The sequence below is a fragment of the Mugil cephalus genome, chromosome 10 (genome assembly GCF_022458985.1).
Source record: "Mugil cephalus isolate CIBA_MC_2020 chromosome 10, CIBA_Mcephalus_1.1, whole genome shotgun sequence".
NCBI lineage: Eukaryota > Metazoa > Chordata > Actinopteri > Mugiliformes > Mugilidae > Mugil > Mugil cephalus.
The window spans coordinates 24,253,212-24,276,640 of record NC_061779.1 but is presented as its reverse complement, the minus strand read 5'-3'; the positions used below and the strand labels follow the sequence as shown (position 1 = coordinate 24,276,640).

The following is a 23,429-nucleotide window of genomic DNA, read 5'->3' as shown; positions in this document are numbered from 1 at the left end:
GATATGAATACAGCTCCAGAGGCATGACTAACTGGCTTACATTACCCAGGGCCTAATTTCGCTGAAACCTCTGGGATGTCCGTTTATGAAGGATCCTTGCGTCTATTTTTTAAGGGGTTAAGACAATAAGACAGTTATACTGTCCCTTCCCAGGCTGAGCCTTAACTCATCCCGTTTACTGGAAGGAATTTAACAGGCGACAGCTGTGGCCCTACAGGGCATGATCCCGTCCTAAATCATTAGTAATGATAGACTTATTTTATACAAGCCTTTCACTTCATGCTCTCACAGACTGGAAAGCTCAGCTCGGTTTGTTTTGGTGTTGCTCTCCGTTATGTTATTCCAGTTTAAAATGAGCAATAAACGATCAGGGCAAGGGTTCACACCAACATGTTGTCTTTCAGTCATCTTAGATCTGTTCACAGAAAAAACAACATGCTTATTAACTTGAAAGTGAAGTGAACCCTGGCTAGTTGGTGTGAACGTCCAGCCTAGGGACACATAAAAAAATTACACACTGTATAACCCAACTCATCTAAGATTACAGGTGAATTCACACCTGGTAAACTTGGCTTCCTCACAGTGTTGAGAAAACTGATCTAAAACTGATGACTCTACCCTATTTTTAAGGGTTCAAATGTAGCAAACCGTAGACCTGTATTTCTTTTAAAAGCATATCCAAATAAAAAGTGTTACTGCTTATTCAGTAAGTAAATCAGTACGCAAGCTTTTTGAAGTTCAGCTGAAGGACCCGATGGAGATCCACATCGCAAATGTCTATCTATTTTTCTTTACAGTAATGAAAACCGCTCAGGGCATTAGAAAGTATAAATCGCTCTGTCTTAGGTATAAATCAGCTGGGATTTTTTGGCTGTAGTATTCCAAAACGCATTAATTTATTCTTTGAGGGTTACTATCAGGGTACAACACGTGGACATTCAATCACAGGGCAAATGCATTGAGACAAACAACTGATCACACCACTGGTTTCCACAGCTAGGCACTGCATCGCATTGCACATTAGAAGATTTACCTTAATATTTCCCTGGAAAATACTTCATATAAGGACTGCAAGTGCACGCAGTACCTGTTTAAAAAAAATGTATGGTAAGGAATGTCTGTATCTGGATCCCAAAAAAAAAAGAATAAATAAAGCAAGATGAGGCACTACAACTGAAAACAACACCCTGCCATATATGATAAATCACGAGACATCAGACATGACATAAACAACCTTTTACAGCCATTAAGTCTCCAGTTTGCTCAGACTATTTTTAGATTTCAACTGTTGTTTTAACCTTTGTCCAGAGAGAGCTGACTAAACACGACACTTCAGCTCATGCAGATGCACACGTTCCCACCTGGAAACTAACCTGTATAGCAACAAGTGCCTTCTGTTGTCTGTCAGAATTAGTTGTCTAACTGATTAAAGGTGTGCATTGATAAGAACTGTTGGGGGAGGGGAGGCGGGAGTGGTAGCTTGCCATGAGAGACAAGGATATTGAAAGGAGAAATCGCTGGATCATTAGCCTGATCCCAAGGCTCCTCAAGCTGCCCCTCCTCACGCCTAAGCTCTCATGACACCCATGAACCTAAGCACAGGTCACTGACCGCTGAAAGGGAAACTACAAGATTAGACACTGTGGGGAGGGAGGGAGATGTTACAGGAAAGTCATATTAGAGATAAAGGGCCAGTCACTAAGATTTGAGGTGAAAGATTTACTCCACTGGAGTATGTGTTTTGTATGTGTCTGTATTTACTGCAGGTATTATTGTCCCCTGACCGAACACACGGTATGTGTTTCAGGATGACAGATAACATCATTACAAAGCACTGCGTGTCCTTAAACCGCCTCCCCAAGGCAAACATCGCACAAAGAGACAACAACACACCTTCCCTGTGTGTAAGGAGGTGCTTGTTTGTTATGACTCACCAAAAAACATGTCACCTTTGCTCTGAAGGAATGCAAACGAAAGCTCCACCATCTTATCATGTCTATGGCAGGGACTCTGCCTCTTTCCACAGATTTTTAGTTTCACTTCGGCTAACATAAAGCGGAACTTGGCTGGAGGTCAGATTACCCCTTTGCATGGAGGTTTCTGCAGTAAAAGTGCTTAATTTCAAAACTGACGTGGTATCATTTTAGCAGCAACTGCGATGAAACCCGAGCCGCGAGGCTGATATTCAAGTGAACTATAACAGTGGATCAGAGGGTCAGAAAGTTCACAGACAGAGAAAAGCCACGGTGGGTTTCTGTGGTCAGTATTATTACTTCAGATACTGCTGAGTCGTTTCTGGCTGCAACATGAAAACTTGAGACTTTTGTCATGAAAAGACCAGAGAACGGAATACCATTTCTTTTTCTTTGATTGTTGTGTCTGTGTTATGAATCGGAGCTCTACATGTCCCCATAAAGTTTTTATATTTTCCGTTCCAAAACGCAGAAAAAAAAGGAAAGCATGACAAAACTTTCCATTTTAGTAGGTAGATAAAATATTTGCCCATTTGTGATCCTCACATTCAAGTAATATCATATGTGAGGTCATATAAAAGCTAGGATCAATCAACTGCTTAAAATGTCTTTGCAACTCAAACAAAGTCATGTTGCATTTGACTGAACTGTGTAACATTTTATATATGTCTAGGTCATTTTACGTCTTTTATAACTGGCATACATTAATTTCAGAGGCTTGCAGACAGTGCGCTGAAAGCCCGGTGTGTGTCAGGTCGTATAATTTAAAACACTCGCGGGCTGTCGCAGTGAGGGTCCTTCAGTCTCTGACAGCAATGATGTATTTCAAGCATGCAAGTATTGGAGCGTGTGTATCGCTTTCCTGCAATAAGTGGAATAAAGCCTGACGGAGGTGAGGAGAGCCAGATTATCCTAAAGGCTTCTGCTACTGTACGTGGGCCAGAGGTGACAGCTGGATCCTACAGATCAGACTGTGGATTTTCCATTTCCTCTCCTCTCATGTCTGTCTGGAACTTTAGCTCTTTTCCATTGTCAAGAAAGTCTTTTTGTTCTAAATGCTTTTTGAAGCTGTTAGCGTGTGTAATGACATTACCATCCACGTGACAGCGAGGTGACGAAGTGCTTGTGATCACATTTTACCTGTTGTTCGTCATGTGACAGTGGTAATAACCAAATAGAGCCAGGATATGAGAAGGCTTAGGGACTCAATTCAGGAACTACATCAGGAAACAAAACTTTACTTGGCACGCTCATGTTTGCGTTTCTACTGATCCTCAAGAACAGCCAAAAAGAAAAAAAACGTTTTTAATTATCCTGTCGTGATGTTTGAACAGGTGTTTGAATGAAGACAGACAGAGATTCAAAAGGGAGATAACAAACCAGAATAAAAATATCAATTGTCTCCAAAGTGTCTCTTTTTGCTCTCAGATGGTTGAACAATGAAATCTTACTTGTATTGCAGACTGAAATGTACTGAATGGACATGTTGTGGTATGCACTAGAGTCTAGTTGACATGCATGGAAAATAACATACTATATTGTATGAGCTCAAACATTAGAAACATTCCTCAAGGAGAAAATAAACCTACCTCAGATTGTTTAAAACAATGTAATGTCACTGATGGATGCGTTTTGATGTATGACACTCTTCTTGTACTCACCACATGGAAGACCTCAGCATCCTGACCAGTGGTGAGAACCATTTGAGGTTGGAGGCCAGACTGGAGGAAGAAGCCATGAGCTGACACTGTACAGCCTCCGCTACAGTGAGGGGGTTGAGAACGGGTATTAGCATTAGCATCAGCCAGAGACACAGTAGATTCCCAGTGGGAGGAACCTGCTGTTAGCGTTAGCAGTTTAGCCACTCGTCACCTCCCACTCATTTCCTACTGCTGTAAAACTAAAGCATCAATCTGTCTCAGTTTATCCACAGGCATCCTCAGCTAAAATCCCCTTTACCCCCTCTAAGCTGGAGAAACATGCAACAGCTCAGATTCAGAGGAAATTAACTGAGATGACACTGACAAATAGTAATATTTAAACCATATCTGAAAATAGAAGTTGTGTAAAGCAATGCTGAATGAATGTGACTCTAACCTCACAAAGGAACGTGAAGGCTGGATGCTGTTGATGATGGGGTCCTGGTTGTAGGTGAACAGCACAGGGGCGTGACGCTCCACCGAATCCACCGTCAGCTTCACGGGCTGCTCAGAGGGAACAGTGTGCGGAGGCGTCTTGCAGGTCAGCATGGTGTCCGACAAGCTGATGGAGGAGACGAGGACCGGGTCAAGGGGTGAGAGGGATGAGTAAACACACTGGATATACTGTTTTCTTTAGCATGCACAATGGTAGCCATTGTCCAAGTTGCTATTCATGCATTTCTCCCGCATTAGTCCTGCTGTTAATTTCTGCTGCTCGAGCGGGAAAAGGAACAGAATGAGGAAAGAGCATTGAAAAACAAGGGGAAATTCATGAAAGGACGACCATTGACCTTTAACAAGGCGCTCAGCTCAATGTCAAGTCCAACTTGAGTTCGTGGAACAGAAGCACAGTTACACCACTGCTACAGAACGTACATAGTGTTTTCAAAGTACAACCATTTCTAATAACATAAAAAGACACAGCGATGAACCATGTCAGTCAGAACTAAAGAAAATGATTGAACTGACCTCACTATCTTACAGCCGGCCTTTCCTACTGTCACCTCTTGCTTGTTTCCAGCATCCAGGAAGACTCCTCTTATGGTCAGCATGGTGTTTCCGGACTTGGGGCCAAAAGTTGGGAAGATTTCGTGTATCACAGGGTCCTGGATGCAGAAACAGACCAAGAAGTGAAACTTCTCCATGTTCACTACACATCCGCCGCGGAGAGTCTGCTTTGAACAGCAGCGTTGACCTCATCAAACACATGCCCTATGCATCCAAGTCGCTATCCGAGCTCCATCTTTCACACATAATGTGTGATGTACTAATCAGAAACCACTTTCAAATGGTGCTGAATTTTGCACAAATCATTAACATTCTTACCACAAAAGTGAAACCCTCCATCTTGGCCACCCTGTGGCCACTGATGACCTTCACCGTGTTTCCTGACGGGGTGAAGTTCCCACTGAACACGGGGGAACACTGCATCTCAGTCCACCTACACCCGAACCCCCCCAAACAACACACAGACAGGGCATTATACCCTACCACAGTCACCCAGCGTTTAGGCTAATTCAATGATCATCCAGTATTCTTCAGGAATGCACAATTCTTCGTCTGGAATTGTGTGGTGCAGTGTTTTTGTTTCTTTGCCCCTCCCCCCTCCCAGATTTGTAATGAGGTTGTTTGTAGCAAAAAGGGCTTCTGAATGGGGCATAGCCCAAGTGAATTTGGAAAAGTGGAACGCTTGGATTCAGCGATTTTCCTAACAATTATTCAGTTAAAGGAGTCATGTGTTGAATGCGGCAGGCTGCAGAGGAGGGGGGGCTTCTTAACATTCCTCCATCAACACGATAACCCCTATGAGACCTACTCTGCCCTTATAGCAAGCCAGGGTATCGGTTCCTTCATCTCATAAACACCCACCACTTAACCTACACGTGTCTCTCTTTGCTTTTCGTACAAGTGCCCACACTCTACACAACACACTGTAAACACATACACACACGTTTACTTAACAAAACTTGAATGCATGATGAACCAAACACACAAACACACCTGTTGATGCTGTCTTGTCTGGGCAGTTTGCAGGAAGCTCCCGCTACCTCCACAGTTACCAGCGAGGTCCTGAAGCTCTCAGTCTTGTCGAAGCCAAAGTTGTGTCCGCAAATTGTCACTGCTGTAGATCCTCGTATTGGTCCAGAGGATGGAAAAACCTAATGCATGCACATTTACATATTAAACGTCCACATATTTTCATCCCAGAAAGCTGAAATCTGCGATTCTCTGGGATTATCTGAGACAACCAATATGTTTGTGTCTTTCATTTCATCTTAAAATTAAGTTCTAAGATTTAAAGTAAATTTAAAAAAAAGTGCTACTTCATTCCCACCCCCAGCTTGTTTATTTCTGGTGGTCACTTAAAAAATTGTTTACAGTCCACCTTTATTTAAGCATTTAAGTGATCTATCACTTACAAATGCTTGATGCAAGTGCTGCAGAAAACAACACTCAGATCTTAACCAGCCCTTAACCTTCATACAAAGTACACAAATCCAATGTAAACAAAAGCCTTTTAAAAGATTGACAGACAGGTTATATGAGCTGGGAGCATATGTTCAGTGGCAAACTGGAGCCTGGAGGTAGCTGGAAAGTTACTCAAGTTTACTTTTCGCTTTAGGATATTTGAAAAGTGATGAAAGAGCAGTGAACTGAACAATAAAGAACTGATACATTCAAACACAGCTAGTAGAAAATGATCATCTGGTTTGGTTGTGTTTGCATGACAAAATCATGGCAGCTTGAATGAAATTGTGGCCTTCATCCACCATCACTTTGGTCACAAGTTGCCGTGGTTACCTTAGTGATGACGGGAGTGCAGTAGTCCTGGGTCCAGACGGAGGAGGAGGGGCACTGTTTCTCTCTGGTGCAGCGTCCATCACACCAGCCACATTCTGTCACTCTTGATGACAGCAAACAGGACGTACAGGTGGTCAGCTGACCACAGCCAGGGCCAATCAGAGGGATCTTAGTGATCTAGGAGGAATTGAATTCAAAGACCTTAATATGACATCTAAAACAGCTGCAGAGTAGCTCCTCTAAGACAAGAAGGATCCCATCACAAGTAAAGCACCGAAAAGAACAATAAATGCATATTTAAAATTCAATGCCCACCTTGTTTCCTGTGGCCACTAGCAGGGCTCCATCTGATTGGTCAGCATCCAACAGCACTACACTGGCGGAGACGGGCCTTGAATCCAGGCTAATGTTGACGTGAGGAGAGGCAAGTCGCGACAACAACACCTGAAAGAAGAAGGGCGCCAATTCAACTGGGATTTCATTCATATAATAGGAACAACACTGGTATATGTCTGTTGCTGAGAGGAAGAATGCAAGATGCTCTATCTAAAGGATGACAATGAAGCAAACCAGACAACAACAACAATTAGACTTAGGGTCCGGGGTCGGAGACGAAGTGTGTCACTGTAGACAGTCTGCATTGTCTGCGTAGGAAGAGAACAGGTGCACTGGTGGCTTTTGTCCTTGTGTATCAAACTGAAATGCAGTCATTGTTTCTGTTATTAGCTGCTATTAGACAAATTAAAATGTGTGTGTTATTTTATCATCTGTCTCTAGAACTGAACAAAGAAGTCAAGGTCACAGCTTTGCATTTCACTTTGGGAAATTAATTTTTGGAGGGATATTTCTGAGTTAAAATGTAAACAACAATGTTTAGCAAAGAAAGCAGCTTGCTTTTTTAAGCCTCCTTAAAAACACAGAGGGCGGGTATAGCCAGCTCTGTCAGATGTTTATTCAGATAACTGCAGAGCTACAAGTCAACATATTTTGTGTGCATTTGTATTCAGACTGTAAAACAGAAACTAAAAGTGGAGCAGGAAGTTCTCCAACAAGCGCAGCTGAACTCTGTAATAGCAGGTAGTGTGTCTGAAGGCATATCTGACCCCACAATTGACTGTTTAGTAACACGTTTTAGCTCTATGTAAAATATGACAGTTTGTGAGTTTGTTGAAAGACAAATATTTAGTTTAACAGTCTGTTTCTTACAATTTATATGATGTTTTTTTTTTTTTTTTTTTTTTTTGTTAATTCTCCATAAGACTGAAATTGAAGTGTGTCTGCAAATGAAGATGTAACTGAGGACACTGTTTAGGAGGGATTTGTAGTACCCTTCATATAGTTTCTCTTTGTGGAGCAAATATACAAATATTCATTCTCTTGGACAACTTTAAATTTTAGCAGCAAAGTTGATGGTTGATCATTTGAAAGTCTGTGTCCAGCGCCACTTCAGTGAGAAACTCTCAAAGGACAGTGAAGGTGACACATTTGTCCTTATGTTTACTGTCCTGGCTGACTTGGGTTTCAGTTGACACTCGCTCGACGCTCTGTTGCAACCACACATCTACCGCACAATCTACTGAAACGCAACCCAGCCTGTACTCCAGCAGCAGTACATGTTCAACTTTCCCCACCTGGAGAACTTACACACACATTTTCAATAACTCACCTCTGATTGTTCATGAACACAAGTCATATATTCTCAGACATAAACACCACTACTCATACCGGAGAAACGCGCACAGCTCCCTTCACACGCACACACACTCACTCACACACACATGAAGTCAACACACCTGGAGCAGCATTTATCATTTGTGGTTATGCTGCAATTACAGGCCTTGGAGCAAGCAAAACAGAACAGGGTCTCTAACGGGGTGTGTGGTTACTCGAGTTACATGAAGTCCTCAGATTATGCACACACCCACATGCACTCACAAACATATGCGCGCGCATACACACTCATATTTTATTTTCTACCTATGTGAAGATGGCACCTGGCAGCCTGCGACACACAGCCCTGCAGGGTGTTGTGTGATTTACTGTCTGAGACTAAGCGCTACATGATGTAGTAAAAGATTGTTTCATCTTCTTATTGTAAGTCACAGCACGTAGCAGCATCCAGTAAATACCTAAAACACTATGCGTTGTAAATTGAAATGGGATTTTGCTCGTTGGCTGATACGCCGCTCGCCCTCACGTCATGTTTTCCAGCATCATTCCTCCCACTGTTTGAGCCTCATGATCAACGTTAGCTTTGTAACAGCGAGTATAATAGGTGGCTTTCCTCTGGGGACGAGGCCATACAACGGGCGTCTCTCTGGAGGTAATAGCGGTGTAAATTACAGCTTATTGTATTAAGCAGGCGGGGGGGAAGTTTGGCCTATAAACACGGGCACTGTGTTATTCCCACAGTGGTCCAACTGAAGTCGAGGGAAACACTTCCTGAGCCAGAATGGAGTCCGTCGGGAGGGGAGGGTGGGGAGCTATGCTCTCTTTCTTTTACTGCCTCTACTCCAAGTTCCCTCTCGCCTCATCCGCTGGGAGCAACCAGGAAACTGAAATACATGAAAAGTTGACAGTTTCTTTTTATCATGCTAACAATGAAATAGTCTGCCAGAGCAAAGACGACCACCTCTCACAGATTCTGGTCGTTGCTTAGCTTTGGACTGGGAGGGCAGGTGGCCCGGGGGTCGTCAGTTCAAATGCACGGCATTTCAGAAAGTAGGTAATACCGCTGTCACGCTATGTAAATACTGCTGTCAAGAGGGCGAAGAAGCATATATGCTTGTAAGTACAGGGCAAGGCCAGGTTGAGTTTTACCTATGTACCTGCTTTGTTTGAATATAATACTGAGGGACCCGCACATCTTCCTCAAGTACATCAGGTCAAAACTGGACCAGGATATTGGTCTGTGATGATGCTTCCAGTCAGCAGTTTGGATTATAACCTTACTGTTCACCTTCATCTTCTAATCTAATCTTCCAATATTTTGCCTCCTAGGGAACATCTTTCAAGCTGGAACAACAGAGTGATTGTCTGTGATCCTTCCTTGATTAACTTCTCAAAAGCTCAGTATTGACCTTGGGGAGTAGAAACTGTAAGGCCACAGTTTTAGCTGGTGTATCATGATCAAGGCACCTGCTCCGTTACCAGGGGGGCGACCTGCCAATCCAAGTGATCCAAGTTAACTTCGGATCTGCATGGATTAATGAAAGGATGTCGCCATAAAAGAGAGTTTTCCTATACCCTTTTTTAAAGTTCAACAGAAACACTTGCCGTAGCTGTCTTTGCTAATATTTAAATGTAAGTTCTTTTGAAAAACAGACAGAACATTATCACTGCATTGGCAGATGTGCTCACATCTTATAAGAAAGCAGTTTTTTTGGAACATAATTACAGATTAATTGGAGAGTTCTGCCGTACAAGACAGCTGGCCTCCTCTTCAGACTTTGAAATTAAACAAGGAACTTCAGCCAATTCAGCCAACCATGAAAAAAAAAAACCCCAAAAGAACTGATGAAGGGAATGGGAGAGGGGTGGGGTGAAGGTTGATGGTAGGGAAACACGCAGCAACAGCTGCACGGGACGCTCAGCGAGTAGAAAATGCCGTGCGAGGGTACGTGCAAGCGGAGCCCTCCATTCAACATTAACGTGCCGTTGGGCTCGTAACTCCCCCTCCTCCCCAACACACACACAGCCTGCTGCCACCGTCTCTGCCCTCGCTCCATCCTTCCCTGCCTTTCCGTGCAGCTGTCAGACCCTTTTTTCCACGTCTCTCTCTGTTTTTTTCCATGCATGTCTTTTCTTTCTTGTGTTTCAAAAACACGTGAGGTAATTCAGCTTTTACTTTATGTGTTTCATTCCATTCACCATATTTTTTTTTTTTTTTTTTTTACTGATGCACCAAAGCAACGTGACCCGCTGCACTTTACTCTGCAGCTGCAACCATCGCATGCGTAGGTTTAATGCTGGAGTGGATGGGCAAAGTAACTGACATGAAAAAGGAAAGTATGCAATGAGTCACAGTCTGAGATGAAGCTACACACCCCTGTCATAGCGAATTAATTAGGCTGCTCGCCTACATGCTATATTTTCTCTTGATCACTTGCATGACTGTAATGCAAACTCCAACTGGCCAAATCCGGCTCTGAACTGCAGGTGCATTGTCATTAACTAGCTAGAAACATGGTCTATGAGTTATGTATCAGTCTGGAGAGTTACGTAAAGTTATCTTAGTCAGCACTTAGTGCTTAAGTAAGTTTGGGATCTAGTGAATTTGGAGGCCAGGCCAACACCTTGTGCTGTTCTTCATGTTTTTTTTTTAAGTTGTGCCTAAACCCTTTTTTGTGTGTGTCTGTGTCAGGCTGCATCCTGCTGGGGATCCTGTTCAAGGAGTGTCATTGCAATTGGGTGTGGGTGTGTGGTCTTGTCTAATACCAGATCCATTATTCCAAGATGGTCAATGTTATTTACTTCTCCAGTCAGTGGTTTTAACGTTGTGGTTGATCAGTCTTTGTGACCTGTCAAACAATCTTTCATTGTTCAAACTAATTTAACCTAATTACAACCTGGCTGTCTAGACACATTTTGACCGACAAATTGTCAAATAAGTATTCACCTGGAGGCCAAATACCTAGTAGAGGGGCCTCTATAGAGACGTCTATCTGACAGAAAAAAAAATAATAATAATTGCAGTTCCTAAGCTTCAGAAGCTGGATATTAATATCAGTCCTGCAATTCAAAACTAACTTGTAATCAAGACCTGAGCACAAGGACGTATATTATGGCATAAAAAGTACTTAAACTTTATTAGAGAGGTGAATGAAGTGGAAACTCACTTTATTGTCACCGGGAAAAATAATATCCATTAAAGTCAGAGTGATTGGGATTATAATTGAGTCTTGTGAACTAACATGAAAATGTAAGAAACCCCCCCGTGTAAAGGGGTTTTGAGAGGTCTGATGCTTGTTGTGACCTCAAACTGTCTTTTACGAAAAACACAAACTAGGAAACTTAAGTCTGTGTCTCATTTGAATAAAACCACTCCATGCCTTAAAGAGCAGCAAACAAAGAATCAGGAACGTAGAAACCACTGGTTTGTGCACTTGTCAGCTAAAGGGAGCGTGTTTGCTCAGACGACATGGAACATGGACTTTTTTGGAGACTCAGTGAGCATAGTGCAAAGGTAAGCAAATTGTGCAAACAAAAAGGTCCTGGTACTTGGTCATAGTCATCCCCCTAACCTGCAGAAGCACCTGCAGCAACTCTGTGCTGTGTCCCTTGCAAGGCGCTTTCACTCCTCACGTACCAACTTCCTGCCACATTTATGTGAACAATGAAACGGGGAACTTGCACCTGCTGCTGTAGCATTTTGGTCTTTTAGCAAGCCAAACTGCTACCATTTGACAGGCAAATGAGGACCTTACCGTGACTTTTACCTGTATGTGACGTCCATCTGCAGTTCCAAGGTATGCAACAGCGCGGCCGTGGACTAGCACCACGGTGATTGAAGTGACCAAGGTGTTTGTCAAGTCTTTGTGCCAGTACTCCAGCCTCTGAACAAACTGGGTCACCTGCAGACGGTATTTGCCCTCTTTGCCTTCATGGATTCCTTCGTGGGGGTCACAGTCATCTGATGTAGTCTGCAAAGGAACCACAGGCATATGTGAGAGAAAAGTCCCTGTAGTGAGCTCTGAGACAAAATGGACATTGAGAACACCAGTGGAGAGAAGACTTTCTGTTGTTACAGTTAGAGGCATGATGCAGCCAAGTAATGTCAGCAAAATCTTTGTGGTCATGTTAACAGTGAAAGATAACCTTTAGGAAACATATACTTCATATCAGTGAGAGCATAAGAACAAAAACCTGGGTGACCACAAAAGACTGCAGAGTACTAGAAAAAATCAAGACACTGAACAGAGAGTGAGACTGGAGCTCTTTGTCCAAACAGACTCTCTTGAAAACTACTTGTTATACAATATGATGTAGAACTATCTTCTTTCATATCTCGTCCAATGGGGGAGGGTTAAGAAGCAAACCTCCTAAGCCACCCTTAGCTACTCTTTCATCAGGCCGAGCTCGTAATGGAGGGCTCGGCGTGGTAGCGCCTCTAGGGCAACTACATGCTTTGTTGAGCAGAGGTTTGAGGACGTGTTCATGGGAAACAGCGAGGGGACTTTCATGCTGTTTTTCATTCCGTGAGCAGATTTTTCTCTCGCCAACTGGGAAACAAGGTTTTTTTTCCCCACCTTCCTCTTTCTGTACTTTCGCCTCCTCACATGACTTCAGAACCATAATCTGTCTGTCCAGCACCCCTCTTTGATTTTCAAACTGCGCTGGGTTGTGCAGATTGTTGTGTCTGGAGCCTCTGGAGCATACAGTGAACACACAAGGCTGTAGCCAGAGTTGGAGACGGGGCATTTTCTCTATCAGTGACCCCCTCCGCCTCCCTCCACTCTCTGCCCAGCCATGCTCTCACTGCTCCGACTCTTGATGTGTTTAGTCATGGCCTCCTGTCCCAGCCTCGGGTTTCATTAATTATTAATGGCCCAGAGGTTGGCGGGCCTCTTGTGGCTCTTATGGTCCTTGACCTGGCTGCTTGACCAAGCATCAGCTTTCTGTTGTTTTCACAGCTTCAGTGGATGACCTCTGTACTGGAGTAATGAGAAGAGGAAGAGAGTACAGGTAGACGAATTGTGCCAACATATGTACACACTGAACAAAGTGAACAAAGTGTCTCAACCATAGCGTCATTAGTGCATTCTAGTCTAGTACGAAATACATGTGAATGCCTTCCTGTGTTTTCGTATAGAAATTTTTGTGACCTAAGTTTTAACCTTTTATTGTGCAAATTATAACGAGGAAAAAGTGATCTATGAATCAATTAGAAACAATGTCTTTCTACCTCTATCTGGGTCATAAGGTCACTATTTGTAGTTTGTGTGGCACTTGCTGCATCATTTGTACTGTAGGGCAAGCTTTGAAGATGGGGAAAACAATGGTTAAGTAATAAATCAGGTTTTTTTTTTCTTTCTTTCGTGGCAACGTTATTAATCTGAGAGGAACAGGACCTCACAAAGAGGAAAGGCGAAGAAGGCAGAAAAACCTGGCTAACTGACAAGCATGCAGCAACAAACCTTGGATGAATTAAATTTCCTCAAGGCTGCAATGGCTGCCATTAGAGGGACAATGGCTACGTCAAACCCCTGGAAGACATGGAGGAAACTGAAAGCTAGCAGAAAGATTGGATGTTTTCATGCCAAATGGACAGCTGGGAGGTGGTGAAGCCAACTGATCTGCACTGAATTACCCAGTGCTAAAGAGAGGAAAAATAAGTCAAAATTGATAAGACACTTGCGACTGAAACTGATTTAGGTTTGCAAAATGATTTGGAGACATAGCAAGTAGACACGTAACAAGTTTTCAAAATGTGAGGGCAAGCTGGAAGAAATGTCTCCTCTTCTTCCACCCTGAAGGTGGGCTATGTAATGCGGGATGTGTAACATCCAGGGTATCCCAGGGTATCTGGGAACACCTTTCATCAGATACCCTCTTGTTTGTGCTTTTCAGTCAGGTTAGATAGCAATGATTCCATTTGAAAAACATGCAAACCTGACAGAACTCTTCTGGATTCTCTAAAACTACAACAGATCAGGAGGTCGTCACTGAGAAGATTATGCCACGCAGCTCAAAAAACAGGCCCCGGGCTGATTATTTTCAGAGCAAACAAGCAGGACTTGGGGTTGTTTGTCGAAGCGAAGTAGTACGATGGGAGGAGGAACTGAAAAGGTCCACGAGGCATTCCTCTGCCTTGGCTTAGGTATTCTAAGGATCAAGGCAATGAAATTGGACAGTGGAAAGACTGTTTTGACAAGCTTCGTTTGAAGCTCAGCTGCTGTTATCCTTGGCTTTTTCTTGGCATGGAAACAGAGTTTTAGGGGGCGCCACATCGCTAAATGCCATGGAAACAAACTGGATCCATGAGAAGATGTTTGATAAAGATATGGTGCACCAAACATATGAAATACAACACAACTGCCATGTAATAGTGGCAACAGTCTGTCAAGTGTAGTCAAGTCTTTTTGTACAGAGACAAAAATGACTCATCATCTATCAATACTACAACTATGTGATATTGAGTCAATATTATTTTTTTTAACTGGTCTATGACACCAATTCTGGTTGGAGTTCTTGGTTTAAAGCAAAAATGTCAATTTTCTCTCACTTATATTCATCTTTCGTAAGATTTACGGTCAGAGCAAATGTTCCTGTGTTTGACATCTTTCAAGCCATTTTGCGAGCGTGTCTTTCACCCGTAAAACAGGCACCGTGGGGCACATACGTGAGATATAGAACACCTTTTGCCCCATACTTAACCAGCAACCATTGTCTTCATAACAACGACGCTGCGATAGGGTTTCGGAGTCGTGGAGCTCTGAAAGCCTGCGGCACTGCTCGGTAAAGTCAAGAGGGGGGGAGTGAAAGGTGATCCACACGGCCTAATGTCGTTTTCATATTCTCACTGTGGCCTCCGGGTCCTATGTGAATAGATGTATTAATGCTCAAATTATAAACCCTGGACTGGGTTACTGGCAAAAGAAGCCTTCGATGCAAACAAAGTCCATGTAGTACAAAAATAGGGTGAAGGCGCTCTTACTGACGCACAAAAATACACCATTGTTTTGTGGCGGCTTAGCCTCGAGTTAGCATGCACAAACCCATGGAGTCTGTCTCATTGCTGGATACTCAGCTGGCTGTCTCACTGGAATAACTGACCTCTGACCTGTGGATTGCTTGTGCAATGGTGCACTGCAGTCTGCAGAGTGGTTTGCTTGTCGTCAGGGTGTGTGGAAATGCATTTTTTAGAGAAAGTGAAATGCAAAGGAATGTGAAGCACACACATGGGTCTGCGCTTCCATGGGTCTGTGTGTGTGTGTGTGTGTGTGTGTTGCAAGTAGGGCATTGTTGCGTTAATGTTGGAACACATATTACAGTCCCCCACCTGGACCCAGGACGCACGACATTCTGCAACCCGACTCTTTGTAACTGTAATAACCGAGACGTGTGTGTGTGTGTGTGTGTGTCTAAATACACAGGTGGCTGGTAGCAACAAGCATGTGCAGCTATGTGTTAATGATCTTTGGTGTGTTGGAGTTGACCGTCAGAGTGTTAGGGACAGTTAAGGAAGTGAGAGAAGCTTGCAATAAGGCGAGGACAGCCATGGGCGCTTGCAGTGCAGCTGGCCTCGCCCTTGTGTGGCCCCCTGCCCCCAGACACCAGGCAGGACTACAGCATTGTTTAGAACAGGCCATGAGGTGGGCACAGCCACAGGCAGAAAATGGCCTCACACATAAACAGGTTCAACAGAAGACAGGGAGAATAATATGTGAAGATAAATTTTACGACAGGCTTGTGTGTGACTGGCAAACAATACAAAACCAGCAGTATACAGATTACTTTTTCTGAAACAAATGTTTGCATGTATGCTGGTATAACATGGAGTGATTTAGTATTGATGATACTGATGATACTATTGTTTTGAAAACACTATTTCAGTTTCATTTAATTCCAAAATCACATACCCAGAAATAAACGTTTTTTCGTCAGAATAACTTCCTGATTCTTCTGATGCTTCCCAGCAGGCAAATCCTGGTCATCTCCACAGATAATGGATGTGCCACGTGGGCTACAATGTGTGTGAATCTGGATTCATTTACTCGTTGAACATGTATGAACGTTTTCCAAAATAGACACTGCTTTGCAAATGTCAGTCATCATGCTGTCACTTACTGCATCCGTCTCCGCGCAGCAAACTGGAGGTTTCTAAAAACGTTGCTTTCCAAAAGACATCCGTCATACAAAATTCCACAGCTGACATTTGCCAGCGTCTGAGGCTCCACGTAGCAACTACTGAGTTTTTGTTTTTTTTTTTCGTTTGTTTTATTAGGATCCCCATTAGCTGCAGCCTTGCTGAAGATATTCTTCCTGGGGTCAAGCCATAAGCATAAAAGAGCATAATGAGGCAGAACAATAACATAATAGAATTTAAAAAACAACAAATAAAAGACAGAAAAGGTATATGTATACCAATACATTAACGCAAAAAGAAAAGAAGAAACATAAAATAAAGAAAGAAAATACTATAGTATATCAGTTGTTCAACTCTCATAACACGACGCACAATGTAAATAACACAATATTATTACTATACCTTTGTACATAACAATGTTTTCCTTATATAGGACAAACGGCAGACCATTAGTGAAAGTAGTATACAGTAAAGGACCAGGACAACTCCCCTGGGGCACCCCACATGCCACAGCTCCAACATCAGAATAGCTGCCATTAAAGAAGACAGTCCGTGTCCTATTAGTCAGGTAACTTCCAAACCAAGATAATACAGGCTCATCAAAACTATAACATTTTATTTTTTTCCATAGTAATTTATGGTCATTGATGTCAAACTTTCCCCTAACTAGTCAGTCATCTGAATCAGAGCAGTAGTAGCGGAGTGCTCGTTTTTGTGATGTGATTAATGCAGGTGAAAGTCATCATATCATTCTTAAACATGTCCTGGTAGGTTTGTTAATTATTTGTGATATTATCTGTCACCATTAAAAGCTTAGTTTATTTTTCAGTGGACAATTTTATGAAAGCTAGTATGTTTCATGATCCAGAGTGTTGCTATAGTCTAGCATTTCACAGATTGTGTACATACTGTATCATCTGCGCTTGGTGGTCTGCAACAGATTCCAGTCAGTATTGGTTTTCGATGAGGTAGGTGAATTTGCAACCATAATACTTCAATCCTATATTGAATCATATCTTCCCTGATTTTTACCAGTATGTGATCTTGAATATAAACTCCACCATCAAATGTGTTTCTATCCCTTCTGAAATGTTATACCCTTGAATAGTAAGTGCCTCATCTTCAAATGTTGAATGTAAATGTGGTCCTGAAATTGCCAAAATGTGTAGGTTGTCTGACAATGATAATTTCATTCATGATTTAATTTCATTCAGAATTGCCAAAACACCAGAGCTGGTAAGCACAGCAGCAAACCGGAAACAGGAAACCCCTGTCATTGCAGTGTATGAGGTCTCAGCTCAGTTGTGATAAATACATGTGCAAGCTCATCCTGAATTAGAAATCTTGTGTTCTCACCCACAAAATCATCATGCGCAACTATTTTCTATGCCAATTTTGCCCTACTTCTGCTCCAAACTGTGGAGTGATATACTCACTGTCTAGCTTGTATCCCACTGTGCACCTTCACTGCTTAGCAAAGTTAAATCCAAACAAGGTATCTGTGGATTATTAACCATGCTAAGTGTGTAACAAAGAGTGAGCATCATTCATCTATTTAATGAAGAGTTCACAGGAACTGCTTTTAGAAGTGGTTTGTGATCTTCTGCTCACTATGGACTCCGGTTTCCACTTCTGCCTATGGAGAACCCCAGGGCTCTGTTCTCACTCTTCTACTTTTCTCACTTTATATTTCAGATTTTCACCTCAAATTATAAGCATTCATTGAAGTGATTTCCACTGCTACTTGTATGTGCCTATGGAAGCAGATGACAACTCTCAGATTATTCAGTGAGTGAGTATGTCTGCCATGAAGACCTGGATCTCACATAATCTCCTGGTCCAAATACAGTAAGTAAATATAATCCACACTTCCATATCTGAAACGAAACATATCCATCATAAACATAAACATAAAACATATCCAGATGTCATTGCCCAAATTTTATCTTCTATTTACTGGAGCCATGTCAGACTAGTCTTTAAGGAGTTCTCAAAGGAGCTTCTGGTGACATGCCGAATTCTAAATGGATCCCTGTTCACTCCTAAACTTCACAATCTTTCCCACCCACTCTCTTTTTAGGATCCTTCTATCATCAGCTAAAAAGAGCAGACTTTCCACAGATGGAGTAAGCTGACCATTCCACATGGATCAAAATGATGGAGTTTATATTAAATTGTTTCCTGTGATGTAGCATTACCTCACGATGCATCATTTGCATGAAAATTGTTGAGCCTGCAATGTGAAACTCTTTTCCACTTGGTGATGGAGAGTGCTATTTTTCCAAAACGTCAAACAAATCACTTCCTGTAAAAACTATTCCTGAACAAAACAAAAATTCTCACACACCAGGAGGATATTCTCTTGTTCAGGCCAGATACTGAAAACAAAATCGTATTGTTTCATGAAATTGTTAGAATGTCTTAAAGCCTTTCTGTCTCTCCCCCTTTCCTCTCACTGACCCTGAGTTAAATTCTGCATCTCATCCCCCTTCAATTCTTCTCTTCACTAACCACCTTCCTCTGTTTTTTTTCTGTTTCCTTTACCTCCCTGCATACACACACGCATACATGCATGACCCATTCTAAATAACCTGCAGTGGTGTGTGTATGGTTGTGTGCTGTCCCGACTTCTCCCACAAAGGAACAATACAGCTTCTAGCCTCTCAGCGATACTAAATAACTTTAACTGTATGAAACCTGGCTGCGTGAATGATGATGCTGCATCCTCTGTCTCCTCTGTCTCCAATGAAAGAATAAAATATAATCCCTGAGAACACAGTTAGGGACAATTTTTCATCTCTGCTTGACACAGCGACTTCTTTCCTTGCAAAAAGCAACACATTTTTATCCTCTTCTTTTAGGATATCGCATATTTATGTGATTCAAAACAAGTGGAAGAATAATGGACTGCTAAGTCCGGTGACTGGGGGGCCAAAAGACACTATTCACACACAAATTAAGACACAACTTCTTTGATTCCACTTCTGTTGAAAGGCAACACCACATTCTTCAGATGACCTTTCCAGACACAGTATGTCCCCCCAAAAGTACATTTCTGTCAGACTGACACAGTAGCTAAAGTCTGCACATCAAAAGGAATTGGCTTCTTAATACATTCTTGCATTCACAGGCAGAGATAAGATTGTAAGAGAGAAAAATTTCACATGGAAGAGTTTCTAAAATTATTCTCTGAGGTCAGTTTCTGTGGTTTTTACATGAGAGATGGGTCTTTTCTCCACAGATGATTGATATTAGGTAACATCCACACAATTCTTATCCTAGGTGCTTCATAAAGGTTTCAGACATATAAGATACATTACGCCATATAAACCCAGACCTGTCATGCTTGGTTTGCATTTTCCAGTAAAACACTCCTACTGGGCTCATTTCGTTTTCCTTGACTTTTATTTGTTTAAATACTGAGGTCACGTTCATATTTGTGACACAGAGGTTACTGTGATGGGGGCTCATCTGGCTGATCTCCTGTTCCACTCTTCTGTTTGCATTAAAATGCCCTGGCAGTATCTGTATTAAATAATAATGTTGTTGTGTTTAAGTTTTCCCGATGACAGTTTTTTATTTCTGTTTTATATTTGTCATTAGTCAGATAGATTTTGCTCCCCAAACATACTACGATAAAACTGACGCTAACTTTCTGCATCTTACAAAGTTAGCGAGTTTCAAACCAGCACATGCTCAGTGTGACATAGAGATGAGCCAAAAGATTAGAGATAAGCATAAAGATTTCTCCAGGTTTGACGTAATCAGCAAACTAAAATTGCCCGTGAAGCCAAACATACTGTTTCCTCCTGGCCTGAAATACTGCTACTGCAGTTTGGATTTGAAATGAGTCGTTACAAATCGTCGCTGTCTGATAAAAAACATGTATCTCCACTTTTTGGCTTTCTACAGTATACAACATGTCCGCATTCTACCCTAGCAACTGACACGTTCGGTATCTATATGACCAATGGAACAATGCTTTAAGACGCAATCTATTTAAAATGTATCTCCATTGGATGTTAGAAATGTCAGTCTTGTCAGCATGTATCAAAAGCAGGTATGAAAAAAAGAAATTTGGAGATACGCGTTTTTCATCGGACAGCGACGAAATGGAAAGATCATATGTAGCTGCAGATATGATCTTATGATGAATGTGTCCATGTTTTAAAACCTTCTGCTTGGAAATTTTTTCCTTCACCTTAATACACTGGACATAAGAACAGTTTTGTTTATCATGCTACATCCCTAGAAACCTGTGTCCCCTCTTGGATTTCCTTCATAAAGAAAATGTCAAAAGTAGTTCTGAATGTTTTGCACTGAACTTGGGGTAAAGGCAGACACCTAAAAGCCCGACATTTAAAATTAAAACAAATAAAACCAAAGCTTTCAGGATGTGTAAGCACATGTCTACTATGTTTTTTGGTCTTTTGAGAGAGTTTACATTTGTCACAGTGCTTTTTATTCATAGCCCCCAAGTGTAAACAGAAGCAAGTATTATATGGATGATGTCTACGTGAACAACTCCAAACACCCCATTCTAACACATTCCGACTGCATTGTAAATAAATGAGTAAATGTCAGAGTGCAGACGAGCATCACATCATGCTTTGCTTTTTCAGCCTGAATATAACTCACTCTTTAGAGCATTAATGTCTTTCTGGGGTCACATCGATCTTCAATGTGGCAGCTGAGCAGGGCAATCAGCTGAATTTTCTAAAGCCGCTGCCATTCCTACATGTGCTCTTAATTATAGAAACAGTATAGTGATTTAATGTTGAGACCACTTCAGGGACTTAGCACCAATCATCCACTTGCAAGACTTTATTAGCATTAGCACATAACAGTTCAGGTTCTTAAGAAAAGGTCTATGGTTTTAAAGCAGGGAGTTCTAAAAAGACATAAACTGACATTTTTCAAAGTTATTAAGCCAAATGTTTTATTTTATTTTATTTTTTTCTCTAAAATTCCTGCTTCCTTGCAGTCTGGAATAATCAGATCCATCCACCGGTACAGACACTTGGCAGCATCTTCAGAGTGAAGATTTCACTGTGAGCAGAGGATGCCAAAATCAGCTCCTCAGGCCTTCTCACTACCATTTAAAGCACAGAACATTCATGACTATAAGTGGCTTTCTCTGCTTCTCATTTGCTTTTTCAGATCTGAGAGGTTTGCGCCTGTCTTAGAAGCAGCAGGGTACTTTCTCAAACACAAGGTAAGGGAGGGAAGCGGCAGCTGGAGAGCTCCAGCCCAGCAGCAGTTGTTGAGGAGCAGCCAGATAACCTTGAGTTGTAAACAGCACCGGCCTGGGCTTCAGCAGCAAGGCAGCTTATCAAGCAAGGGTCAACATAAGGTCCCAACACGCGGGCCTCTTCATCTCAGCGTGGTCCTGGATGAGATGAGATCACTGGCAAACGTAGCGCTGGCAGAAACAATGTGCTTCTTCTCACAGCAGAGTTTAGGCCAGAGCCAGATGACTGCAGCATGACTGCAGTATGACTGCAGAGCGGCGCAACAGGACAAAAAGAATTTAAAATGTGGCAGTGGATGTGGAGGAACCCTCACAGGGAATGCCTTCTGCGTGACCATTCTTGTTTTTTTTTTAACAATAGCAACCCAAAGATCACATGACAAAAGAGTCCGAGCATCATCAAAAACTTTTTTTTTATGGAAGCAGATCTTTGTGGAGTCACTATAAAATATTTCACATCATGTCATGACAGCTTGCAGGTGGCAGCCATTTGTGCACTTCAGAGTCTCAAGATTGCACAACTCGGCAAACAAAAGAGGAACTGCGCCTGTCCTCAGAGAGCTGACCGTGAGATCAACAATGCAACATTATGCTACATTTTCACACTTGTAAAACTCCTGGAAGTCAGCATTAGCGTTTGCAGTGTTTCTCAACCTCCCTCTCATACACTTGTACACAGAGATTAGGGGATCAGTGTCTGAATTTTGCTGCATCTGCTTGTACTCAATTACTAAGACATCAGACCTGAGGCCAGAGTTTTCACTAGAACTGGAGAATCTCAGAAGGCTGACTTCATGATCAGGGCTTGGTTCCATGATTTACTTTGAAAAATGTGCAAGCTGAAAGGTGTGTAATGCAAAAACAATCCTTTCAAGTTCTTGAAAACTTGAAAGGAGTCATTTTTTTTCCAAAACAATAAAAAAAGCTATTCAGTCAGGATGACAAACCTAACAAAGAATAATTCTTTATTCCCATAAAATCAAATACAGCTAATAGATGTTTCGGGAAAGTACTTTACTTGCTATTTTTAAGACTTCTTAACCCAAAACACTCAAAACAATCCTGGCAGAGTACAGCTGCTGACAAAACCAGTCTTTTAACCGTAAAAGGGACTATTCATTTCCAAGAAAACTACTCAGCCCTCTCAGGTGTGAGCTTGCCTTCATCCTTCTCTATGATTCAGGCCAGGATCACCGGTGAGAAGGACGAGATCAAAGCCAGCAGAGACAGTATCCACAGTGTCCCAGGGACTGGCTAGATAACGTCTCTGTTTGCGGTGCATTGTTTGGGAGCACAGCAGGGTGATAAAAGCCATGAGTGTGCGGACAGAGAGATGGAGAGGAGGGTTTGTTCTCCATTCGCCTCCATTACTTACGTACACAGTCAGGCACAATCCTTTGCTTGCATTGTATGAGGATTACTGGCCGAATGGACTGGGGAGGATTAGCCCTCATCTGAGGTGAGACTTTCCTGTGGAATGACATGGTGTCCACTTCCACCTGGTTCAAAAAATGTAGGTTACTTGATTGGTTAACTGTGTATTCAGGAAGCTGGTTGAAATAGTCGATAAAGTCTTGCAAACTTGTAACTGTAATTCCAGCAGTTTCTCCAGATTAAATGAAACAAAAAGAGTCAGTTCACCCGAATTACAAAAAGTGAGCAACACCATGTATGTGTGTGGAAATTTTTAGTTATGACATTTCGGTTTGGGAATATACTTTTCCATTTTTTTCCACTCTTCATTTTTAAAAAACAAATACTTTTTGTTGCAATAAACTTGAGAAAATCAGCTTACACTTTATGCATAAATTGACACGAACAACAGTTCAGAATTGACTGTTGACGTGGGTTCCAGCGTTCATTTATGAAGCCTATCCTACAGGATATGGTATTTA

The 23,429-nt window shown here is 42.1% G+C and overlaps 1 protein-coding gene across 2 annotated transcripts in view; it reads right to left on the bottom strand.

The window, feature by feature from the left end:
* Positions 1-23,429, bottom strand: part of met (MET proto-oncogene, receptor tyrosine kinase) — a 60,202-nt gene that overhangs the window by 24,799 nt on the left and 11,974 nt on the right. Inside the window, exons 3-10 of one of the 2 annotated variants that reach the window (XM_047596475.1) lie at positions 11,902-12,117; positions 6,791-6,919; positions 6,476-6,652; positions 5,675-5,832; positions 5,000-5,114; positions 4,643-4,779; positions 4,071-4,235; positions 3,635-3,734 (exon numbers count right to left, since the gene is read on the bottom strand). In XM_047596475.1, the coding sequence (XP_047452431.1) occupies positions 3,635-3,734; positions 4,071-4,235; positions 4,643-4,779; positions 5,000-5,114; positions 5,675-5,832; positions 6,476-6,652; positions 6,791-6,919; positions 11,902-12,117 (1,197 nt within the window). The remainder of the gene's footprint in view (positions 1-3,634; positions 3,735-4,070; positions 4,236-4,642; positions 4,780-4,999; positions 5,115-5,674; positions 5,833-6,475; positions 6,653-6,790; positions 6,920-11,901; positions 12,118-23,429) is intronic. The other variant, XM_047596476.1, reaches the window with a different exon arrangement.